The sequence below is a fragment of the Denticeps clupeoides genome, chromosome 1 (genome assembly GCF_900700375.1).
Source record: "Denticeps clupeoides chromosome 1, fDenClu1.1, whole genome shotgun sequence".
Classification (NCBI taxonomy): Eukaryota; Metazoa; Chordata; class Actinopteri; order Clupeiformes; family Denticipitidae; genus Denticeps; species Denticeps clupeoides.
In genome coordinates this window covers 17,914,971-17,936,246 of record NC_041707.1, presented here as the reverse complement: position 1 = coordinate 17,936,246, position 21,276 = coordinate 17,914,971, and the positions used below count along the sequence as shown (strand labels likewise).

General features: G+C 41.9%; 1 protein-coding gene across 1 annotated transcript; it reads left to right on the top strand.

Moving 5' to 3' along the window:
• Positions 1-6,430: 6,430 nt before the first annotated feature.
• LOC114798589 (rabphilin-3A-like) lies at positions 6,431-20,052 on the top strand. The gene is made up of 13 exons (XM_028994433.1): positions 6,431-6,467; positions 6,522-6,650; positions 6,815-7,054; positions 10,948-11,169; positions 12,151-12,230; positions 12,891-12,965; positions 17,047-17,063; positions 17,117-17,243; positions 17,936-17,992; positions 18,085-18,230; positions 18,642-18,723; positions 18,832-18,940; positions 19,631-20,052. Exons 1-13 carry the CDS (start codon positions 6,431-6,433, stop codon positions 19,759-19,761), a joined length of 1,452 nt encoding a protein of 483 aa, XP_028850266.1. The 3' UTR covers positions 19,762-20,052.
• The last annotated feature ends 1,224 nt before the right edge of the window (positions 20,053-21,276 follow it).

Sequence of the window (21,276 nt, the reverse complement as noted above, 5' to 3'; positions counted from 1 at the left end):
TCCGTTTATCCAGCCGACATCGGTTTAGCTTCTCTTTCCAGAGCGAATAGGTTTATACTCGCAGCAACAGACTCTCAGACGACTATTCACACAGATATCCTCGTTTATTTATGTATTTCTGCTAATTCGCGGTAAATTTGCATATTTGGCAGCTTCACCTTCACAATTTTGAAAAACGGGGAGAAGCTACTTGGTGTAGTGAGCGAGTAGTACATGAAATAAAATCATTTCGTAGTCTGGTTGTGTGGCTGTCGTTTGCTGTGTTTGCCCGTGTACTTTTACTGCTCAGGAAGGTGAATTCAGGGTTTCTAGATGTACTCTCACTACAAATCACGTGGTGACTAAAGAACTTAAAAAAAGCGACGTGCTCCGGCCAGTGACGTCATTGTGTTTGTGTTTTAATTTAAACAGAGATAGAAGCTGATCAAAGTTAGCAGATTACGATATTCATCCGGATGGAGACCATGACAGAGCAGCGAGGAGGACCCGGACATCCAGGAATCGACAGCAGGAAGACGACAGTCGGCCCAGACCCAGTTCAGCGGTGCGCGGCTGCGTATCTACTGGGTGCTCGGGCCTGGACTAAACCGACTGAGGGTAAAACTTCGCATGTTTTTTGTGTTTTCTTGATTAATGATAAAAACCACTGATCCCTTTCAGTTGAGTTTTGTGAAAGTGAGGTGATTGTGAAGATTTCAGAATCAGCACAGTTTTAAGTAAACAAGCAATAATTCCAGTAATCTTGTTAACTAAGTCTTACATGTTACTATTGTAGATTTACACTCGTGGTAAATCTTGTTATTGTCTCTGTTGAAGGTTTGGCTATTTTGATTGAGCCAATGCCCCTACCAGCAAAAAGGGCGAAGAAGGTGCAGCAATACCCTGCAGCCAGGAAAGCCCCAGCGATACCCCAAGGCCGGAACGTCACAGGTCAACACGTTGACCAAGCTGCCCCTGAGGCGTACTGTAGCCAAGCCGCCTCTCCCTACACTGCAGCCAAGAGGACCAGACCAGACAGCTTGTCCAGGAGGAACCAGACAAGCTGTCCTTACAGAAGACCCCAGCCTGGAACATCCACCATGCTGCCTCTGCCTGTCACCGCTGTGACCAGTTCACCAGAGGCAGGCATGAAGGCCACCGGGACTCAGCCAGACCCGACCACCACCTGGACCCAGCTGCCCCGGGACAAGCTGGTCCGTCTCTTCAGTGCTCAGATGGAAAAGCCGAATCCACCTGTGTGCTTTCCATCTGGGAGGAAACCGCCTTCTCGCCTCATGTCGACCAGCAGGATAGCAGAGCGAGAAGGACATGAAGAGAGAAGCTCAGCAGCAGCGAGAAGAGGCGGCCAGGATCACGAGGGAGCAGCGAGGAGGACCGGGACATCCAGGAACCAACAGCAGCAACAGGACAGCGGTCGGCCCAGACCCAGTTCAGCGTCCTGCTGCTGCGTATCTACTGGGCGCTCGGACCTGGACGAAACCGACTGAGGGTAAAACTTCATGTGTTTTTGTGGTGTTTTAATTAATGATATTTTTTTTTAATATTGTGATCAACAGTTATATTCTAGTGAGAGTATTCTATACTCTGCTGAGGACCATTTGGAGATTTTTGTCACCACTGTCAAATTTTGGAGATTTTTGCCCATGTCAATTGATTGTAACACACACCAAACCTGACAGTAGTGACGACTGACGCTGGGGACAAAAACCTAGTCTTTCACATGATATGCATAAGTTGTTCACATTATAAATATAGTTTGCCAGACCTCTTCTTTAACAGTATACATTAATGTCATTATCTAATCTAATATATATTTTTTAAAAACAGACAGTGTTGACATGTTATGGTTGTGAAAGTAGCTGTGTCCAAAATTATGAACAAGTTTAAGAGAAAAAGCGACCTTACAGGAACCCTGCACTAGAGCTGAATGTTTGAAAATGGGTCCTCAGGAATGTAGTTGACTCTTTAGTTGCCTGATTTTATTGCTTTTTATAAATATCTGATGGTGGTGACGATAATGTGGGTTTAAGAAGATTGTTATCTCCTATCAAAAGCCAATTGATTTTGTCAGTAGTGGCCAGCATATAATAATTTAAATTAATAATGTTTTTTAGTACACCTAGAAAAGAAGCCTCACAAATGTGCAAAAGACAACCTGATTATTTTTATTCAAGTAATCACTGTTTTCCATCCCAACATGCATTATACTTAATGTAAAGATTTCAGAATCAGCTCAGATTTAAAGTAAACGACAATTTTAACAAGCGATAATTCCCAGTTATCTTGTTAAGTCTTACACGTTACTGTTGGTAGATTTTACACTCGTGGTAAATCTTGTCTCTGTTGAAGGTTTGGCTATTTTGATTGAGCCAATGCCCCAACCATCAAAAAGGGCGAAGAAGTTGGAACGACACCCTGCAGCCAGGAAGCCCCAGCGACACCCCAAGGCCGGTGATGACGAAGCTGCCCCTGACAGGCACCGCAGCCAAGCGCCTCTCCCCTACACTGCAGCAGGAGGACCAGTCCAGGCAACCTTGTCAGGCAGAGACAAGACGGAGCTGTCCCTTACAGAAGACCCCCGCCTGGGAACATCCACCATGCTGCTCTGCCTGTCACCGCTGTGACCAGTTCACCAGAGGCAGGCATGAAGGCCACCGGGACGCAGCCAGACCCCACCACCACCTGGACCCAGCTGCCCCGGGACAAGCTGGTTCGTCTCTTCAGTGCTCAGATGGAAAAGCCGAATCCACCTGTGTGCTTTCCATCTGGGAGGAAACCACCTTCTCGCCTCCTATCGCCAGCACGATATCAGAGCGAGAAGACAAGAAGAGAGAAGCTCAGCAGCAGCGAGAAGAGGCGGCCAGGATCACTCGTAATGGGATAGACTGCAGCGTACTGGCTGACCGCTGGCACTACCCTTACGTTTGGCCTAATTAATGGGGAAGGAAAGTGAGAGGATAAGTTAGGAGATATGTAGTAAGTTAGGCCATAATAGTTATTAAGCTATATGTAATAAGTTAGATAATAATAGTATGTAGTAGTTAGGAATAATAGTTATTTAGTTATATGTAGTAAGTTGGTCTGTCTCTACAGCAGTCGGATGGAAAAGCTGATTTCCACCCAGTTCTGCAGCAAGGAGAACCAGACATGCAGGAATCAACAGCAGCAAGAGGACAACGATCGGTCCAGACCCAGTTCCAGCGTCCTGCTGCTGTGTAATCGACGGGCGCTCGGACCTGGACGAGCCGACTGGGGTAAAACTTCACATGTGTTTTGTGGTGTTTTCTTGCACAAATTAATGATATCAATCATTTTTTAAGTCATTTTTTTGTCATTAAGCTTGATTGTCATTAAGTTATCTTGTCTTACATGTTACTGTTAATCAGATGGAGAAAGACAAATCCACCCATGCTGTGGTGCTTTTCATCTGGGAGAGCGAGAAGACATGAAGAGAGAAGCTCAGCAGCAGCAAGAAGAGCGTCCAGGATCACTCGTAATGGGATAGACTGCAGCGTACTGGCTGACCGCTGGCACTACCCTTACGTTTGGCCTAATTAATGGGGAAGAAAGTGAGAGGTAAGTTAGGTAATATGTAGTAATTTAGGTTTGTAATAGTTGTTTAGTAAAATGTATTAAGTTAGGTTGTAATAGTTATTAAGTTATATGTAGTACGTTAGATACTAATAGGTAGTATCTAGTTAGGTAAGTAGTAATAGTTATTAAGTTATATTAAGTAAGATAGGTTGTACTAGTTAGTACGTAGTATGTAGCAAGTGAGGTAGTTATAGTTATATGTAGTAAGTTATCTTATAATAGTTATTAAGTTACCCCCCTGGTCTGTCTCTTCAGCACAAAGATGGAAAAGTCGAATCCACCAAGTGCTGTGTGCTTTTCATCTGGGAGGCAACCGCCTTCTCGCCTCACATCGTCCAGCATCATATCAGAGCGAGAAGACATGAAGAGAGAGGCCCAGCGACAGCAAGAAGAGGCGTCCAGGATCTGCAGCAGACTGGCTGACCACTGGCACTACCCTTAAATTTGTCCCAAGTAATAGGTAAGTATGTGAGAGGTAAGCTAGGCTTGTAATAGTTATTTAGTAATATGTGATGTAATTGATATGATGTCTTTTTGTTTACGTGTTCTGTTCTAGTGACACGGTAGTACAGTGCTTGGAGCTGCTGCCTTATAGAAAGAAACTGGGTTCTAGTCCTGGCCCGGGTTCTTTCTGTGTGGAGTTTGCGCACACTGCCCGTGTTCACGTGGGTTTTTCTCCGGGTACTCCGGTTTCCCACACTCAATACATTCAAAACATTATTTCCAATTTAGGCTTGGAAAAACCCAAATCTTTCTTTTTCTATTCTTTCTTCTTCTTATTATTATTAGTCCATTTTACAGAGCAACAATGATAACACTTTCAGCCTTTCAACCACCACACATTTCAACTATTCACCAGTTTAAACCAATTCAACCGCATTTAACCTCTTTCTCTTAATTCCTTCTTCTCCACTCCTCCTTTTTTTCTTTCCATCTCTGCTATTCATCCTCCGTACATGTTTATTTTTTGAACATGCTCCAAACCTCATCTGATTTCATGTGACGCATTGTGGCCAGGCCCAGTTAGCATTTTTAAATTTTAGCATGCTAGCATTAACATTACACTCTTTCTGTTCTTTCCTCTACTCTTTTTGCAATTTTACCCATTCCACAAAATTAACTTATTCTAAAACAATTCCACTCTTCCCTCTTAAATCCTTTTATCCTATCATTTTTTAAACATTCACTGCTTTCCAAGCCAAAATTGAGTTATAATTAGTTTAAATTGGCAGCTAAATTTAGTCAATCTACTGGTTGTTCTGTGAACCAGTATGAATTGGTAAACCAAACCAAAAACCCTGGTGGTGTATTGGTAACACATTCACCTTCGTGGTGGAAATACCGGGTTCGAATCCTGGCCTGGGTTAAATAATTGGTTTGCCCTAAACATTGTTGTTTTTCATTTTTATCTGTCTGTTTGTCTGTCTCTTGTCTGTTCTTTATTATATAATGACATCATATTATATGACATAAAATACATTACTGTAAATAATATAATACATGTAATATAAAAATGCTCTTCATGAACAGGAATTTGTGATTTGTCTTTTACAGAGCAGTCACTGGATTATATATGAGCTCCCATTGTGACGTACCGGGGCCATGGGGCCGTCACAGCTTTTTATGAAGTCCTGATCCATCCCAGTTGACACCAATGTATCAGGACTTCATAAAACCTGTGAAGCAGCATGCAGACATCGTTGCTGCATTAATGTGGACATTGTGTTTGTTTATGTTCCTGGCCTAGTGCCTCACGCCTGTGAGTTAGTTTCCATTTGTATCCTGTTTCCTTTGTTTTGGCTCTCCTGGAAGTGGCACAATCTGCAGTTGAGTTGGCAGAGCGACTAGGAGGCCAATGATAGTAGAGGTGGGAATCACCAGAGACCCCACGATACGATATTATCACGATATTTAACTCACGATACAATATTATTGCGATTTTAAACATTCTGCGATATGCTAAGTATTGCGATACGATATATTGTGATAATCACGTTTTTTTCCAACTGCAAATTATGTCCATAAAGGTAAACTTTGTCAAAATACATTTAATCTTACAAAATAGTCTTTAGTCATTCACTTTCATCATTTTTATTGCTGACAAACTGTTACTGACATAGAATTACAGGTACTTTGAACAGTATAAATTGCAAAAAGTTAACAATATCTCAGGATGGTGGCGGGTGAGATGAGCCCTCATGTGGGTGGTAGTAGCCTAGTGGGTAACACACTCGCCTATGAACCAGAAGACCCGGGTTCGAATCCCACTTACTACCATTGTGTCCCTGAGCAAGACACTTAACCCTAAATTGCTCCAGGGAGACTGTCCCTGTAACTACTGATTGTAAGTTGCTCTGGATAAGGGCGTCTGATAAATGCTGTAAATGTAAATGTAAATGTTCGTAATATTTCCAGAATACTTTACTTTCATACGACACTCCTTGCAAATCGTGTGTGTCTATCCATCTTTTTTGTCCCATCCTTGTCAAAAAATCCAAAATACATCCAGACGTTTGACTTAAACACGGACGGGCGCTTTCCTAATCTCTTTCTCTGCCTCCATTTTTGTTTTACCGAATTAATCCCACACGCTGACTCTCACCTTTGCTGACCTCACTAAAGAAACGCCCAACAGCACCACCCGTGGAGTAAAAAAATGTATTGCTTTAATCATTGTACTAACAGTTTGATTTGTTTATTTAAATTTGTGTATAAAATATCGATATTTGGTGTCCCTGTATCGATACAATATCACCATGCAAAATATCGCGATACTATGCTGTATCGATTTTTTTCCCCCACCCCTAAATGATAGTGGCGAGGAATCGGTGTGGGCATGGAGGATGCACCCCCCACCATGTTCGAGATGTCGGGCGAGGACCTCTGCGTCCTGCTGTGAAGCCTCCCTGTTGATGCGGATGACACAGACAGCAACGAGAGTGAGGACAACGCAAGCTGGTGTCTGGACAGTGTAGGGTCTGTACCTCCCACAGTGCCCTTCCTGAATTGTCACCAGTGTGGTGTGGGCCCACATGACTTCCTGGTGCATGAAGATGGTGAGAGCGAGGAGGAGTTTTGCGATCCGGTGGAGTGCTGGACAAAGCATGCGATGGATTGTTGCCAGCCAGATGCTGCGATGTTGGTCCTGCTTTGAGGTAACCCCGCCTCTCCTGCGTTAATCGTAAACTCATTCTCCTTCTGCACTGATGTCCCCCCGCAGGCAACAGCACTGTATCAGCACTCCAGCCCACAGCAGAGAACATCACCCCCTCCTCCTCCCTGCTCACGCCTACCACCACCACTCGAGAGGAGTCCACAGGGGTCGCCTACTACCACCATTGCACGCCCACCATCGTCAGTAGCGCAGCATCCTGCACTCTGCCTGGTCACTGCAGTCGTGCCATGCCATCTTCAGCATCCTATGACTGCTCCCTGTACTTCAACCACTCTAAGCGGGCCGGTAGAGCTTTTTCCGGGTGTCCACCACACTCACGCCACAGCCTGCAGTGTCTGATCAGCCAGTGCCCTGCAGGAGAACACAGACACACCAGACATATGTCAGGTGTCCCGTGGAGCAGGAGCCGCTGCTATGTCACATGACAGGACAGCATCCGGAGGTTCCGGGTCCTTCAGTGCCAGGGAGGACCACCAACTACAACAGTCCCGGAGCCCCTGTGGTTGTCGCTGCCATCAGAGCTGCACCCTTGAGAGGAGGGTAGTATGATGTCCCAGGGCCACGGGTCCATCACAGCAGATGTCCATGCGGCAGATTATGCAGTCCTGATCCATCCGTTTTCATCCGTTGTGCCGTTCTTTATTTTGTGTTACTAAATGACTCCCCTTTCCCAGATGTACCATCTGTGTGCTTCCTTCTCCCATCAGCCCTCAGTCGTGCCACCCATGATCACTTTACTTTTAATGAATTAATATGGTGATTATTTGTCTTAATGAAAATGTTGATTGGGGGGTCAGGTTTGTGACAAATGCAGTTCTACTCTTCCTGCTCTACTTCCTCCTGCTCATAGCAGTCTGCTACACATCAGCAGATCTTTTCTTGGTGTGGTGGGCTACTGCTGCTATATGTCTTGTAAAAAGCTGTTTCAGAGCCACCGTTATGACTTTATTGTCTTCTTTTGGACTTTGATGTTTGGAAGATAAGTTAACTCTAGAGTGTTGGTGGGTTTCCCCTTTTTTCTGTCCTTTATATAGCAGCAGTCACAGTTTCTTCTTTTATTTCATTTGTTTATCATATTTTGTTATGATATAGTGACGTGCTTTCAGCTTTTACAAATATTTACATTTTTGAATGTTGGCAATAAAAATCATTATAATTTTCTTCTTTGAGTTCTTCATTGTGTTGCATTGTTTTAATGTATTGCTTACCCTATGACCACAACCTGACTGAGCGTTTGTAAAAGATGAGATAATTTTTTCAAAAATCAACTTTGCTTACTGACTCTTATTCTTATATCACCTCTGCCAGCACTTACTGTACCATTTACACACGACCTGTTATACAGCAGTACCCAACAGAATGTGTTCAGGAAGGTACTATTTAAAAAGTGTAAATTACACACATAATGCTGTCTAAAAAGTGAAAGTGTCCATAATCTTCATGTTGATATGTGGACATGTGCTAGAAGAACTGGGTGTTGGTCTCTCCCAACTCTGTAAACTAAGGAATGATCTCCTACAAGCAAAAGTCTGCAGATGGAGAACATGACTGTATTTCTGTCATTGTTGCACAATTTGTTGCACGGTTGAGATAAATCAATATTTGATCAGCGTTTGTTCAAATGCATTAACAAAATTGCTTGCATCTTAGATAAACCATGGTTATATGGTTATGTTATATATTATTGTCTTGACACAGTGCTACTTCTCTTTAAACAGAAGTTATTCAAAGAAAATATGCAATTATGTTCCCTTATGTAACATAAAGCAGGACTGTATTTTTTAATATGACACCCTACAGACACAACAATGTGGTCATCAGCGAATGATGAGCTTAAGACCAGCAAATATATTAATCTGTATATTAATCTTTGATGTAGGAAAAACAAGAAGCTTGTTAATAAGGAGTTGTTGAACATTTTCACAGTTTTGGATACTTTGGGTTTTCTTTTCTCTTTTTATTGTACCATACAATTCAGAATTTGGTGCTTCTGTGGCCAACTGTGCTCAAAATGTTTTATGGGGTGGTCTGAACACAGTTTGTACATTTATACCACCTAAAAGTAGAATAAAAGTGCTGTTTTATGCAAGGTAAAGACACTTTTACATTTTCAGTACTTTTTCCACAAGTGATAATTCTTATGTAATGATAAATGCAATCATATACTTTAGCATATTAACATAAGACTTTTTGTAGAATTGTATGCTCTATGATTTCTTATGAACATTGGAACAATTCTGTCGAACCCTAAATATAGCCCTCCACTGATTTGACCCAAAATATTACAGTTACAACAAACCCACTGGGCTACCTGCACCACTGACTAAATGTGAATTAAATACGTCAATGGAATCTTTAATCCAGTGTGATCATCTATGAATTCAATATAATTGAAATTGTAATGTAGAAGAGGAATTGAACTATAATAATGTAACAAAAGATCTGAGGTAAACATATTGGTGATTGACAGCTGTCACAAACCCCACTTCCTCATTGAAGTGAGGAGGGTGACTGGAAGTTACAGTGTTGCTGGGATCCATTATCAGAAGTTTGCGGTTTGAATATCAAAATATTTTATTATATCTTTCCTTGGTACAACACTGAAGATGTGACGCTGTAAATGTAAAGTAAACAATGTACAGCTTGTCAGTTTGCTCCACCCTCAAAATAACTAAACACACAGACTATAATGTCCAAACTGCTTGCAACAAAAGTGAGTACGCCCCTAAGTGAAAATGTACACTCATTTGCACACCTTCACCCTACCTGTTACATATATTTTATGTTTAATGTTAAAGACATAAAAGTGTAATATTTGGTTATGTTTGTAATATTTGTTTCATTGTATACTTGCAATACTGTGGTCTGTAGCAGTCGCTAAAGCATTTCACTGCATATCATACCATGTATGTGTCACGTTCCGGACCGGAGTTTCACTGTTGTCATGTGAAATCTTCCCTAATCGTTTTCACCTGTGTTAATTGTATAAAGCTGCCCTGTTCGTTTCTGTTCTCCGTCAGGTCTTTAAAGTTATGTTCCATGTTCACCAGTGTCAACGTCTCGGATGTCTCCCCTGTCTTGTGCCATTAAACCCCGGTTTCGTGATGTCAGGTGATTGCGTCCTTCATTCCTCGTCTTCTCGTCACTCTTCGTCCTCCTCTCCGTACACCTGCCTCGTCATGGACTTGACAGTATGATTATGTATGTGACAAATAAAATTAGAATTAGAATATAATGACATTTTTTCCTGACAGAGGCAGTAAATAGGTATTTTATTAGAAATGTATTCTTAAACAGATATTTGGAAATAGTTTTAGCTGTGATGTAATGTGACTTGTGTTATTTTATGCCCTAAATGATTGTTTTCTGATTAGGGTCTGTCCCATTGCTGTAATCTAGTTTTCCTTTAGTGACTCTTTTGTAATTGACTTTCGGTGTTAACACAGTGGCCTATTTTTGCTCTTATTAACCCTTCTGTTGTGACTGTGTGTCATGATCCGGAACGGCAGGGGTTACTCCGGATCCGTAGTCTGGACCGGAGTTTCATGTTCGTGTAATGTAATGTTCCCTGATCGTGTTCACCTGGTGTATATTTATATAATTGTATAAAGCTATCCTGTTCGTGTCTGTTCGCCGTCGGGTCATTGTGCGTGTAGATGTTCCCCTGTCTTGTGAAGTTTGGATTAAACCCCTGTCCTGCGAATGCGTCCTCCTTCATGCCAGCCCACCCGTGACACTGTGTAAAAAGTACACTTTCCTTTTTTGTCCTGGAATGAGACTTCACCTAATCCTCAGACACACTTATTTAAATGCAGTAAATCAATTTTCACAATTTTCTTAAATTCTAAAGGTCTCAAAAAAAAAAAAAAGTTACATATGTGGTGTTACGGGTCCAAAATGACCCGTCATCACTTAAATCTATGGGTTGCTCTGAGGATCAAGTATGGCCCAATGTGCACAGTTATGGCCCATATCACCAACACACGCATAAACACACACACACACACAGGCCTCTTTCACATGCACAGGCACAGACAGAGACATTCAGAAACACATGCATACAGGTGCACATACACCACCCCCCCATGTGAACTCAAACCTTCTCGCAGCATATTGATTTATTGTTTATAAACATTGGCACATATAAAGAGTGGGATAGTATCAGTTGAATTCTGTAGGAGCATCAGACAACATGAGCAAAAGGTATACTGTTCATGAGGCACTAGATCATATCTTTGGTAATGATGGTGATCCTGAGGATAGAGGGCAAAGTGAAGCTGAGGAGGATGTGTCTGTGGATGAGGATGACGTTCAGTATGACCCTGAACAAGACCAAACATCCAATGAGGAGGACCCAGATGTCACAGATGATCAAAAAGAGGTTTTCAAGTCCAGAAAAGGTGACATTTCATGGTTATCAAGCCCTCTTCAAACCCAATCCAGGGCACCAACAGAGAACATCCTCAGAATGACTCCAGGGCCTACTAGATACGTGGTGTCACACGCCCAAGACAGCATTTGAACTGTACTTTTCACGACCTATTCAGAATATCCTACTTGAGATGACCAACATGGAAGGAAGAAGAGTGTTTGGTGATAGCTGGACAGAGATGGACAAAACACAGCTCAATGCCTACATGGGACTGTTGCTTCTTGCGAGGGTATACAGATCCTGTAATGAAGCTACGGGCAGCTTATGGCATAGTGAGTCAGGACGCCCTATTTTCGTGCCACAATATTGCTTCAGTCCTTTCATGCATTATCAAGTGTGCTACGTTTTGACAACAGGGAGACAAGACTTGGGTTATGGAAAATTGTTTTTGACTTCTTGTCTTTATCCTACCATTTATCTATGTGGGTTCGTTTTGTCCCGAAACACCAAAGATGTCACTATTATTAATTATTTTAAATAATAAAAAAAAAAAAAATTAAACATTTTTGGTAGGTGTACTCTAATATTAGTTTATAACATATTTATAGTTTATTATTACTCATTCTATAAGAAAAAGAAATATATTTAGTGAATTTAAACAGTTTTTGCAATCAAAAACGAGTGGTATATTTTAAAATACTGTGTGTGTGGAGCCAACTAAAAAACTATTCACACACTGGTTCCATTTATATGACTACATACTAAGCCAGCAATTAGCTGAAAACCAAAATTTGAAGGAAAACTGGTGATTTTAAGCATTTTCAAGCATTTTTAAATCATGAGTCCAAATTGACCCGCTAACACCACAGGTGTTACAGCTTTCTAACACAACACAAGGGTTAAACTGGATTTCCAATACATATAAAGTTCGAGTAGATTTGACACACCATGGAACTCCCATTGTGTTTTCCATTGTAAATGTTTTGGATCATCTCTGTGCTTCTTTCAGCCACTTTGGGAGCTCTGGAGTTCAGCCTTCTGTATGACCAGGACAACAGCAGCCTTCACTGCAACATCATTAGAGGAAAAGTAAGAGAGCAGGAACAATATTCATGCAAAAAGCATACATTCTTATGTTTACTATGACATTAGTTTATTAGTTTATTTGTTTGTTTGTTTGTTTATTGAACCCATTTTGTGCCATCACTGCTGTGGGATATACTTTATATATTGATCTCATTAAATAATTGTAGATTTATAGATTATAAATTATTAATAGATTGTAAATGTCATGCCACATCTTTGAGGGATGAAGATACCAGTCCGTGCCATGTTAACATAAATGGGTTTTAATAATGTAAACAGAAATATGTGCCTGAAAAAGCACATACAAACCAAAAAGGAAACACGCAGCATTACACAATCTCGAGTGAAGGCGAGTGTGGGCGCTACCCTGCTCTTAAGGGGCCCTAATTACCTAACTCTGAAGCAGCTGAAAGTGACTTGGGGCCGAACACAGATGCTGAAAGCCGACACCTAGTTCTCCAGGAGGACCGCAGCATTACAGTAGAGCGGGCACATCTTCACACCTTACGTGTTACCAGAAGACAAAGTGAATGTCTTCACAAGATACTGCTTCATTGTCCCATACTTGAATATATAAATTACGTATATGCTAATCAAACAATGTGTCAGGATCAAACTTGCAGTCTATTTGTTGCCTAATTTAAACTGGTGCTCCATCTGCAGGGTCTGAAGCCGATGGACTCCAATGGTCTGGCTGACCCCTACATCAAACTGCACCTGCTGCCTGGAGCCAGCAAGGTAACTACAGTTAACCAGTCCTGAGGGAGAAAGAGAGTGACAGAGGCTGCATTTGGTGCCACCTGGTGGACGTGGGGACTCAACGCAGGGCTGTTTAGGAAATTTACATTATATTTACAGCATTTGACAGGTGCTGTGATGGCATTCACTATCAGTGAAAATCTGGTCTAAATCTGGTCTAAACATATCATCAGTCAAACTTTTTTTTCCATATATAGCATGTAGAATAAGAACAAAAAGGAAGACTTTTTAATGGGTGTTTAGCCTTTGTTTAAAGCCCCCAGTCACTGTTTGAACATCTAGGGGAAGTTCATTCCACCACCTACAGAGGGTACGGAAAGTATTCAGACCCTCTTAAATTTTTCACTCTTTGTTATATTGCAACCATTTGCTAAAATAAAAGTATTTTTTTCCTAATTAATGTACACACAGCACCCCATACTGACAGATAATACAGAATTGTTTACATTTTGTCTGATTTATTAACAAAGAAAACCTGCAATATCCCATGGTCTGTTCCCACTGTAGACGCCAAAGCAGAGAAGAGTTTAGATGATCTTACAGGGTGAGGTGCAGTGCAGGGTGTGATAAGTGCTTTGGGGAAGGAGGGTACAAGGTACATGCAGAATAGTTTTATCTGTTTCTTCATCCACCGAAATTGAAAGTGAAGTGATGATTGTCATTGTGAAACAATGCAGCAGAGCACACGGTGACACAACGAAATGCGTCCTCAGCTTTTAACCATCACCCTTGGTGAGCAGTGGGCAGCCATGACAGGCTCCCGGGGAGCAGTGTGTGGGGAAGGTCCTCACGCAAATTCACCAAAAACGTAAGTTATGGCTCCCTCGCTAATCCCATGTGCAGTGTGTGAAATGTACAGCTTGACGAACTCGGTCAGTAGTGAGGATTTCACCTGTGGGAAGTGTAGGAGACTAGTTGAAATGACGGAGAAAATAGCCGAGCTAGAGGAGCGCATCCGAAATTTATATTTAATTAGGGAAACAGAAGTCTTAATTGACTCCTTTCAGCCGGTGAGTTTGTCTACCCCGGCGCCGGTACCAGTAGCGCCCTCCGGACAGCAGGGCACTTGGCTGACGGCTCGGCGTAAATCACGCAAGCGAGCTTCCCGCCAAGCTCCCCCACCACCTGGGCACCACACACCGGTCCGCGTTCAGAACCGCTTCTCCCCCCTCAGCGAGGCATCCGCTGGGTCCTACAGTCCACCGGCTCTCGTCATTGGCGACTCTATAGTTAGAAACGTGAGGATAGCGGCACCAGCGAATAAAACCCTGTAACCGCAGGTACTCCAGTATAGCGATTCACGTCGGCGCTACGACGTCCGGCTACCGCAGTTTCGGCGTAGCGACGAGATCTGTAGCTGCTCCTCTACATAAATCGCTGGTTGTCGGAGTGGTGTCCAAAAAATAAAGTGGGTTTTATTAATAACTGGCCAACATTTAGGGGGAAGCCTGGTCTTTTTGGGCGAGACGGCATCCACCCCAACTGGGCGGGCGCCACTCAGTTGTCTTAAAAATTTAGCTCATAGTCTTAGAACCAAAAAACAAAACTGACTCGCCAGAGCCGAGACCAGGCAGCAGACAGACCGGCTAAACCGAGTGTCTGCCATTTGCGTAGAGTCGCCACCCAGCGTGTACAATATTGTCACTGTGTCTTTACCTCGCTCTATTAAAACAAGAGATTCTACAAGAAACATTAATAATAAAACTCAATAATATGCTGACACTGTGTCTGTTCCACGGGCTGGGCGGGGTGTCTGTTTCAGGAACATACTACCCGTTACTATCACTCCTTCTGAACGTACCACCAGCACCCCCGATTTAATAATAGGATTATTAAATGTTAGATCTCTCACACCTAAAACGCTAATTGTCAATGAAATTATTACAGATCAGGGGTTCGATGTGCTGTGCCTGACCGAAACTTGGTTAAAACAAAACGAATTTGTAGCAAATAACACCCGATATTATAAATTCTACCCTCAAAATTGTTAACTCGTCGCTTAGTATCGGCCACGTACCAAGTTCGTTCAAGGTAGCAGTCATTAGACCCCTGATTAAAAAGCCTGATCTTGATCGCAATCAAATTATAGACCGATATCCAACCTCCCGTTTATATCAAAAATCTTGGAAAAAGTCGTAGCCCAGCAGCTGAGCACATGCCTAGACTGTAACAATATCCATGAAGTATATCAATCGGGATTTAGATCTCATCATAGCACTGAGACAGCGCTGGTTAAAGTGACCTGCTGTTGGCCTCTGATCAGGGACGCATCTCGCTGCTTGTCCTGCTTGATCTGAGTGCAGCGTTTGACACTATTGATCACGCTATTCTCCTTGCCAGGTTAGCGAATTTAGTTGGGATTAAGGGAACAGCCCTTGAATGGTTCAGATCATATTTGACCAACCGATATCAGTTTGTGGACATCAATGGTGTTTCGTCTTCACATAGTAAAGTAGAGTTTGGTGTTCCACAAGGTTCTGTCCGTTACTTTTTTCGCTATACATGTTACCTTTAGGTGACGTCATCCGCAAACACGGTATTAGCTTTCATTGCTATGCTGACGACACACAGCTGTATCTGTCAGCAATGCCAGATCTCCTGTTAAACCCTGACAGGACAGAAGCGCTTGTACTTGGGCCTCAAGCAGCCAGGCATAAGATGGCTGACTACATCATAACCCTGGATAGCCTTTCTATCTCACCAAGTATTGAAGTAAAGGATCTAGGTGTCATCATTGATGCAGGTCTCTCATTCAATTTGCACGTAGATAATGTCACTAGGATAGCATTCTTTCACCTTAGAAATATTGCAAAAATAAGAAATATCATTTCAATGCATGATGCAGAAAAGTTGGTCCATGCATTTATTACATCAAGGTTAGATTACTGCAATGCATTACTGTCTGGATGCTCTAGTAGGTGCATGAGTAAACTCTAGCTAGTTCAGAATGCTGCAGCCAGAGTTCTAACTAGAACTAGGAAATTTGACCACATCACCCCAGTCTTACAATCACTGCACTGGTTACCCATCAAATTTAGGATTGACTACAAAATCCTACTTTTGACCTATAAAGCTCTAAATGGTCCCGCCCCGCAATACCTGAGGGAACTTTTGGTTCTTTACGAACCGCCACGCCCCCTTCGATCAATGGGTGCGGGGGTCACTACTGGTACCAAAAGTACAGAAGGTCACAGCTGGGAGCAGATCCTTCTCCTGTAGAGCTCCGCAGTAGTGGAACGGCCTGCCTGTCAGTGTCCGGGACTCAGACACTATCTCAGTGTTTAAATCCAATCTCAAAACCTATCTGTTTTCTCTGGCTTTTTGTTAAAATCCTAGACCCTCATTTCACTTCACTTCCTGACAACTGCTAAACAAGGACATACCATGAAACAAACCAGAGGGTCACCACAGCCACCACCACCGCTTCAAGGATCTTCAAGTGGACCAGTAACATCATTATGGACACGTAATCTAGACCATGACACTGGACTACATTCTGGACTTCTCCAACCCTACAACTGTAGGACTTATTATTATATCATCCCCAACAGTGGTGGCCTAGCGGTTAAGGAAGCAGCCCTGCAATCAGAAGGTTGCTGGTTCGATTCCTGATCCGCCAAGGTGCCACTGAGGTGCCACTGAGCAAAGCACCGTCCCCACACACTGCTCCCTGGGCGCTTGTCATGGCTGCTCACTCAGGGTGATGGGTTAAATGCAAAGGACAAATTTCACTGTGTGCATCGTGTGCTGTGCTGCTGTGTATCAGATGTGACAATCACTTCACTTTAGATAACCCTGCACTGACACCATTTGCTGGCTCACTCTACCCTGGAAGGGGGTCCCTCTCTGTATCACTCCTTCCCAAGGTTTCTTCCTTTCTTTTTTTTTTCTCTCTCCTAGAGTTTTTTTTTTGTGGAGTTTTTCCTTGTGTGCAGAAGGGTCAAGTGTGGTAGGTGTCAACTGTAGGGCCTGTCAAAGCCCATTGAGACATACTGTATGTGATTTTGGGCTATATAAGAAATAAATGTTGTTGTTGTAGTTGTTGTCCTTTGCTCAATAGCACCTCATTGGCACCAGGTGACAGGAGGTGTGGGGTGGGGCTGACTGTATCCCAAATGTCTCCACTGCAGGCTGTCTGTGTGCGATGAGGACAAGTTTGGACATAACGAGTTCATCGGAGAAACCCGAGTCGCCCTTAAGAAGCTGAAGATGAACCAGAAGAAGAACTTCAATGTCTGTCTGGAAAGAGTGATTCCTGTGAGTCACCACTACACACAGCCAACAGATAGTGAATTATATGCAAACTAGCCATACCTTTAAACCTCAGAAGGTACCCACTAAGCTCACAACAGTAAAGCTAAAACTTTCAAATGTACAAGAACACACAAACACACAAGCACTGACTTCATGAACACACTTTCCTTAACCGTGTAGTGCTGTTACTCAGGGTCATGGCTGTTACTGGGGATTCTGGGAGAATCTGAAGGAATCCAGCGTCAAAACAGGGGGAAGCATGAAAACTCCACAGCCTTGGAGGTGTCAGGTCACGCGCCAACCATGAATACATACTGTATATGTATTGAATATATTTTATTTTTTCATGTTTGTGTTGAGACTAGAGCTGTCCTCACCTGTCGACATCATCAATTGCATTGCTGCAAATTTAGAATTTATAAATAGCTATATTAGTCAATTAATGTGGGATTACTTAATCCAACTGATTAGGAAAAAGGAAACGTTAGATTCATCGATGCACCAAAAAAATAATCACTAGATGAATCATTTAGAAAATAATCGTTTGGGACAGGCCTAGTTGAGACCCATAACCAAAATATAGATTTGAAACAAGTCAAATGAAATACATGCATATGGAGCATCTACTATGAAAATGAATGAGATAACCCGTTTACCCACTTTACCTTTCATAACTCTCATACTGTCTCTCTCAGACAAAGAGAACTGCTACAGCTGGTGGAGCACGAGGCATTGCTCTTTATGAGGATGAGGTACGAGGAGAATAAATGAATGATATATATATATACAGGTATTATACAGTAAAAAAAAAAAACATTCTTCCTTTCTTTTTTCTATTTATCAGTCTGTAAAAGATGGAGCAGATGTGGAGGAGAGGGGCCGGATCCTAATCTCTCTGACGTACAACTCTCAGCTGAGTCAGCTCATTGTTGGGGTTGTTCACCTTGCTGCTATGGAGGCAAATGGGTATTCAGACCCCTTCGTCAAAATGTGAGTTATCATGCTCATTTATCCACTCTTACATGCATTTACACTTTCATTAATGCATCCTAACACATGTATTGATGAATGTGAGTACATTAATAGCTTTTTTCATATCAATGATTTTACCTGCATCACACAGGGAGTGTTCCTCTTTTATCTAAGCAAAATAGCTTCTGCAGTAACAGAGAGACGCACTGTTGGCCTCATTCCTAGCCAAACATAGACAATTGGTGCAACAATGTTCCTGGTGGGCAAATTTTTAAATTGCTTGAGAATAAGGCTGAGCTTTGAAAGTTCTCTCGATATAAGATCGATTATCTTGCAAAAACCTAAATGAATCCAGTAAATAACAATTTAAGGTAACTTAATATGCTTTTGTCATAATTTATCATTTGCTGCCTGTGCTTCTATATTCAGGTGCCTGAAGCCTGACATGGGAAAGAAGGCTAAGAATAAGACACAGATCAAGAAGAAGACCTTGAACCCTGAGTTTAATGAGGTTAGAAGCTGCCATTGATGTATGTTTTTTATAAATGTATTTATTTAAATAAATGTAAATATATGAAATTTATTTAATTAATGAGGCCTACATGTGGCTATTTTACAGGAGTTTAGCTATGAAATTAAACATGCAGATCTGGCAAAGAAGACACTGGACATTTCAGTTTGGGACTACGACATTGGCAAATCTAATGACTACATTGTTGAGAACAGAGGCAGCACTCATTGCTTCTTTTTAATTGGCTGACCTGCTTGACCCCCACTTGACAATTATTGAGTACATATAGACATGGCATTCACACATGTTCTTTTCTCTAACTGCTTTTATTTGAATTGCTGTTTTTTTGTCTCTGTGTTTTTATGATGATCAGGTTGCTATAATGATATTTTACTATATTCTTAAAAGGTTAACAAAGCTTAAGCTACACAAGATGATCTGAAAATATAAAATAACAGCACTTTCTATTTTTCCTTTTTTGTAAAAGGCAATAAATCTATATCATTTACAGTACATTATCAAGAACATTTATGCATTAAATACATTTTAAATAAACATTTACTTATGTACCCAGCATGAGCTTGTCACATATTTATGTGAAATCCTGCTTTCAACAGAGTGGTATTTATTTGGGACTACGACATTTTATTTCTCCAGAAAATGTCCCAAACAGACATTTTGCATAGGCTAAATAAAACAAAATGAATGCTCCATCTTGACCAAAGAACCAGCCACAAATGTATCATTTAGTAGTGATAGAGAGAATGTAAAGTAAGGATAACTGTAAGCATATGAAAAATATTCTCAGAAATGTAATTCCTCAGTGTCTGTTAATACTGAATAACATAGAAGGAGATGAACATGTTTATCAAACACATCTTTTTCAATGCCTTCAACCCCTTGACAGGAGGTTGCCAGCTGGGCATCTCTGCTAAAGGAGAGCGTCTGAAGCATTGGTACGAGTGTCTGAAGAAGAAAGACAAGAAGATTGAACGCTGGCACACCCTCCTCAAGGAGAACCACGACACCAGTGATTAAGATTGCTGCTCTGCACCCACCCTGACTCACCACCGCCTCCCTATCTACAACCTGCCCTGCATGACAAAAAAAGAGACAACTGTCCTATTCCAAAACTCTTTACATCTCCACCCACTCGCACTACAACTGTTTACAACTGCAGCCCAAGCCCCGAATTTCAACTGTTGCTCGGATGTGCTGTGCAGTAGCTGCAACGGAACACCTTATCATATACCCATCTAATACGGTATCATATTCCCATCAAATATAGTGACATTATCCACCCTTTTGCTCTGGCGCATAAACATCAAAATGCCCAAATTGAAACTGCTTATTTATTAAAATACAAATTGGCAGCCATCTACAGTTCCAAATGCAGACATGTAAATAACAATGACAGTTCTAGCAAGTGAGCAACACTGTTGGCATAAAGCGTCACATTTACTTAAAAAAATAAACCTATGTGCATTACAGCAAAGTTCCCAGGTGAATTCTACAGTGAAAACAGTGTTGTACATGTGCTCTTTTACCCTAAATAAATCAGATTTTAGTGGCTCAAAACTTTGAAACCCTTTTTATATTGTATGGAAATGTCCATGTTCATGATAAATACATTTATTCTTACAAGCCTCATCTGTTCAGAAAATGTGGCTCTTATTAAAAGTGCCAATGTGAAACGCCATTATGAGACATAATGGAAACATTCCCAATAAAATGTGAGGTAATATCACCAAAAATAAGCAGTCTCAGAATCCAATACGACCAGCCCAAAGGGATCCCGAGTCACACATTCACTGCCCCACAATGTTCTCATGTGTGTTCCCTCTGAGCTGCTTGGATTTTGGGTCAACACAAAAAAGCCATTTACTGATTGAGAGGTTGTCAGTAACGTTACTTGATGGAAAACAAGAGCTTTGAGATAAAATAAAGCAGATACTGTTGTTAGCATCTTCTGCCACAAAGAAAAGGGAAACACTGTCTCAGGATGTGCTAAACCAGCTAGATGAAGCCATGTGTAAAGAAGAAGAAAGAAAGTGAAGTGATTGTCATATGTTATACACAGCATCACAGCACACAGTGCACACAAATTTGTCCTCTGCATTTAACTCATCACCTTGAGTGAGAAGTGGGCAGCCATGACAGGCACCCGGGGAGCAGTGTGTGGGGATGGTGCTTTGCTCAGTGGCACCTCAGTGGCACCTTGGCGGATCGGGATTCAAACCGTCAACCTACTGATTACGTGTCCACTTCCTCAACCGCTTGGCCACCACTGCCCCAGTGTACGGCACCATGTGAAGGTTTATCTGTGGATGAGTCCACTAACTTGTGTAATGATGCTCAACTGTTAGTCTGTCTGGTATTTCAACACAGACCACAGAATTCTGTGAAGATCTTTTAGGGCTCATCTCACTTCAGACCAGAAGACATCTACATGGACATTAAGGAGCTGTTAACAGAGAGAGGACTATAGCCAAAAAAGTGATTTTAATAACCACAGATGGAGCCCCTGCTATGATAGGGAGAGAGAAAGGAGCT